Raw genomic sequence first — 4,144 nt, 5'->3', positions numbered from 1 at the left:
AAAAAAAGCCTGAAAATATTCCAGCATATCAATTTAAGGAACTTCTCAAATATTGGAACTCTGATAAACACAAGGTATGTTTTTGAGAAACAGTTTCATTTATGTTAAGCTTTGTCAAGAAATATTCATGAAGGAAAAACAATTATTTTCCTTCTATGACAGTTTCGAATTGAAATTTATTATTTTACTTGCAGAAAATGTCAACAACTAATATTGAGAATCGGAAAAAGTTAAAGGATCCACACACTGCTGGCAAAAAAAGTTTTACTATAGTCCGCAATGATTTGGTCTCTGCTCTTATTTATCATTAAATATGAACTTGTTATCATTTTTAAGAAGATATTTTATACCACTTTTAATGTGTCCAGGAAAAAGAGAAAGAAACTTCTGATCCACTATGACTTAAGGATATCTTTGTCGCTACAAGACAAAGAAAACCCGGTCGAACATACAAGGAATCGAATGAAGATACAACTAGAAAAATTGTGCGAATTCTTTATGTTTCTATTTTGTTTGGATGAAAAATATGTTCATACTGACTTTTTCTTTACTGGAATTCTCTCTTTTTTTATTTGTATAATAGGCTGAAATGGAGAGTATCGAAACACAACAAAGTGAAAATGGTGATGAGTCAATTAATGCATTTGCATCAATCATGGGACCCGAACATCTGGGACGTTTGAGATTGTATGGGCGGGGGGTTACAAAAACCTCTTTGAAAGGGAAAGTGGGACATTTTGAACCCTCTTCAAATGCAACAAATGATCACATGAAAAAGATGGAAGAGAGGATGATACGATTGGAGGAAAAAATTGAGGAACAGAAGGAACAATATGAGGAACAAAAGACAATGATGAGACAAGAAATTGTAGAAGATACCATAGCAAAACTTCAACGTTCTGGATTACCAATTGATGCTAATATTTTAGCAACATTGTATTCTCGTCCATTGGGTCAAGCTTCCTCAACACAAGCAGTAGCTATTCACCTAATTCATCGACCATCTCTTGGTAGCAACAATCAAGGTTAGAATCCTCGCAATCCTGTAATTGATGCTTCTAATTTTTAGATTGTACAGTTAGAAATTTGCATTTTTTTAATTAATCCTGAATTTAAAGTGATGGGTGCTCTAACAGTGTATGAGCTCGATTAACAACTGTCATTGGAGCTTTTTGTCGACCTACTGAAATAGTCGAATTTTGCTATTTTTTCTTTGCGCCTGGTGATGTATTCTACCTCAGAACTGTCCAGATTTTCCTAGAAAAGCACCTGTCCAGCTCTTTCTTCCACAACTACCTATTGCACAGCAATAGCTATAGGAGCTGCTGTTTTTTCAGCAGCTGTTTGTGTATATTCCTTATGCACAACCTGCTCCAGATATGTTTATGTGCTGGTGATGAGTGATTGAGTTTCTTTTTATGTGTTGGTGATGAGTGATTAGTTTCTGTTTATATGCTGGTGATGAGTGATTGAAATCAAAATTCCCGGATCTGTTTAGTTGTTGTAATAACAAAGATAGGGTTGTGGCTGAATTTTATTCAAATTCAAGTTGGCAGGTGAGTTTTTGAATGAGTTTGAATGATCGGGAAATAGTAGATTTCTGCCAGTTGCTCCTTCAATTGGAATCTACCTACATTGATCAAAACAAATAGGATTCATTAGTATGGAAAAAGAGTATAGATAGGAAGTTTATTGTTAGAAATTGTTACAGCCTAATTATGAAACAAGCAGGTCACTCGAATACTAGTTGGCCTTGGAAAGTGATTTGGAAAGCTAAAGCTCCTATAAAAGAAGCATGCTTGGGTTGGATTGCAACTAGGGAAGCCTGTCTTACCTAGAGCAACCTTCAAAAGAGGGTTTTGCATTAAGTAATAGGTGCTTCTTGTGTGGAGAAGAGATGGAGATTGTGAATCACCTTCTCCTGTACTGCACTGCAGCAAGCAGCAGAGGCAGAAGAGTCTTTTTAGGCTAACAAAGCAGCATCCTGATAATTTGATCCCACAATAGCCAAGTCCTGCTCCTTTTGTTCAACAGTTGTAGTATAGGCCTTATGCACATTCACCTCTCCATCAGTCACATAGTAGCACCCTCACCTTGGGCACCAATCCTATCCACAATAGTTTTATTTTGTAAAGCAGAACCCACAGCCTAGTAAATCCTCGCTAAAGCAGTAGCGGCAGGGATATCAGCAGGAAGTTTAGACTTCCAAACAGTTTTCTGTTGATCCAGCTTTACCTACACAGTTTCTAGAGCATCAATACCACTCCTAACTCCTTGATTCATCAGTTCCTTGTTGATTACAACCTGTAGTAGCTCGATTCTAATCTGCACCACGACCAACGGCACCAGCTGGAACAATCTGTTCAGCACCAACAATCCAGTTAAACTAGGATTAGGATTGTCCTTCTCCTTTGTTGAACCTGCCTCCAATACATGTGAAGCCCTGCCTGTTCCAACATCAACCAAGCTCCCGTAGCTTTAGCAAGCTCCAAATTTTGTTGTTTCTTTGCGTTCAAAACATCCCTGGCATCAATATGATGGGACTGTTGGCGCTTACATTGGTCTTGGCGCTTACACACACATATTTACTATTATTATTGATGTGATCTTATAAATTTTGTACCTCAAAAACTAGTCATCTAAAAGTAGTTACAGTAGTAAATAGATGAAGTGTTGGTTGAAGATAACCTCAATTTTCTTACTTGTTGAAGTACTGGTTGAATATGCTTATTTTTTTCCTTACCCTCTAAATATTGTTATGTCTTGAATTTGTAGGTGAAGAAAATGAACAAATGGGAGATGAAAGCAGTGAAGACCTTACTTAAAGAGTATTGGTTGGTCTACACCTTCAGATGTTTTGGGACTGTACTTATTTTTGAATATTTGGCAAACTTATATGCAATCTAACTTATAATACTAGTTAGATATTTTTGATGATGATTTTGTGGATGAATATAGTTTTCTTTAATGGTTTGTATAAATTCCATCGTATTATAATTTACTCCATTGCAATAGCTCGTAAAAGTTATTGCAATAGTTTGTAGTAAATGTTGTAATAGCTCGAAAAATTGTTGCAATAGCTGAAATAACTGTTACATTAGCTTGTAATGACCATTGCAATAGATAATAATAATCATTGCAATAAATAAGCTAAACTATATCAACAAACTATTCCAGTAGGTCTATTCTATCGGTTTTGCACCGTTACAATAGTCGTATTGCAACGGTTCATACTCGTTACGATAGCTTTTAATAATCGTTGTATTAGCAACGGTTTTATCGGTGTTGCCATAGGCCATTTTTCTTGTAGTGTGGTACGCCTACCACGAAAACATTGAGAAATGGGATTGGCTTGCACGCCTGCAACGAGATGTGTACTGACAGTGAAATCTGATTTTATTTCCCTTATCCGTGTTAGAGTTAATTTATTGATGTTCCTTATTATTATCTTGAAATTCTGTATTATCTGCTATCCCCGAAGCATGTTCCCCTCCCATTTAAAATGTTTATTCTTGTTATTTTCCCCGCTGTAGATATATATATATATAACTGCACGGGTTTATGCGATAGTCCTGTCTAGCCTCGTCACTACTTCGCCGGGGTTAGGCTAGGCACTTACCAGCACATGGGGTCGGTTGTGCTGATACTACACTCTGTGCTCTTTTGCACAGATCCAGGTACCGGATAGCAGCAGTAGTTCGGGAGTCTTCCTTCAGTCCACCGAGACACCGAGGTAACCTTGCAGGCGTCCGCAGGCCCGGCGTCTCCTCTATCTTACATTTCATTCTGTTATCTCATGTTTCGAGACAAACGGTGTTATTTTTACTTCAAACTGTTGTATTTAGTACTCTTAGTAGTCCGTGGATGTTGTGACACCAGTTTTTGGGTAGAGGCATATGATGATTTTCGCATTACTGTTCAGTTTATTTAATTTAAGTCTTCCGCATTAATTTCATATTTCCGTTGTTATTCTAATATTTAATGCTTGTTGATATGATTGGTAAAAAGAATATAAAATGAAAGAGTTAGGAGTTTATGATTTATGGCTTGCCTAGCTTCTACGAGTAGGCGCCATCACGACCCCCGGGGGTGGGAAATTCGGGTCATGACAAGTTGGCATCAGATCTCTAGGTTACATAGGTCT

General features: G+C 37.2%; 1 protein-coding gene across 1 annotated transcript; it reads left to right on the top strand.

Moving 5' to 3' along the window:
• Window positions 1-336: 336 nt before the first annotated feature.
• Window positions 337-2,963, top strand: LOC109220282. The gene is made up of 3 exons (XM_019384750.1): window positions 337-485; window positions 584-1,025; window positions 2,776-2,963. Exons 2-3 carry the CDS (start codon window positions 590-592, stop codon window positions 2,823-2,825), a joined length of 486 nt encoding a protein of 161 aa, XP_019240295.1. The 5' UTR covers window positions 337-485; window positions 584-589; the 3' UTR covers window positions 2,826-2,963.
• The last annotated feature ends 1,181 nt before the right edge of the window (window positions 2,964-4,144 follow it).

The sequence above is a fragment of the Nicotiana attenuata genome, unplaced genomic scaffold (assembly GCF_001879085.1).
Source record: "Nicotiana attenuata strain UT unplaced genomic scaffold, NIATTr2, whole genome shotgun sequence".
In the NCBI taxonomy this organism is placed as follows: Eukaryota; Viridiplantae; Streptophyta; class Magnoliopsida; order Solanales; family Solanaceae; genus Nicotiana; species Nicotiana attenuata.
Note: the sequence above shows the minus strand (reverse complement) of the source record. Positions and strands in the feature narration are given on the sequence as shown.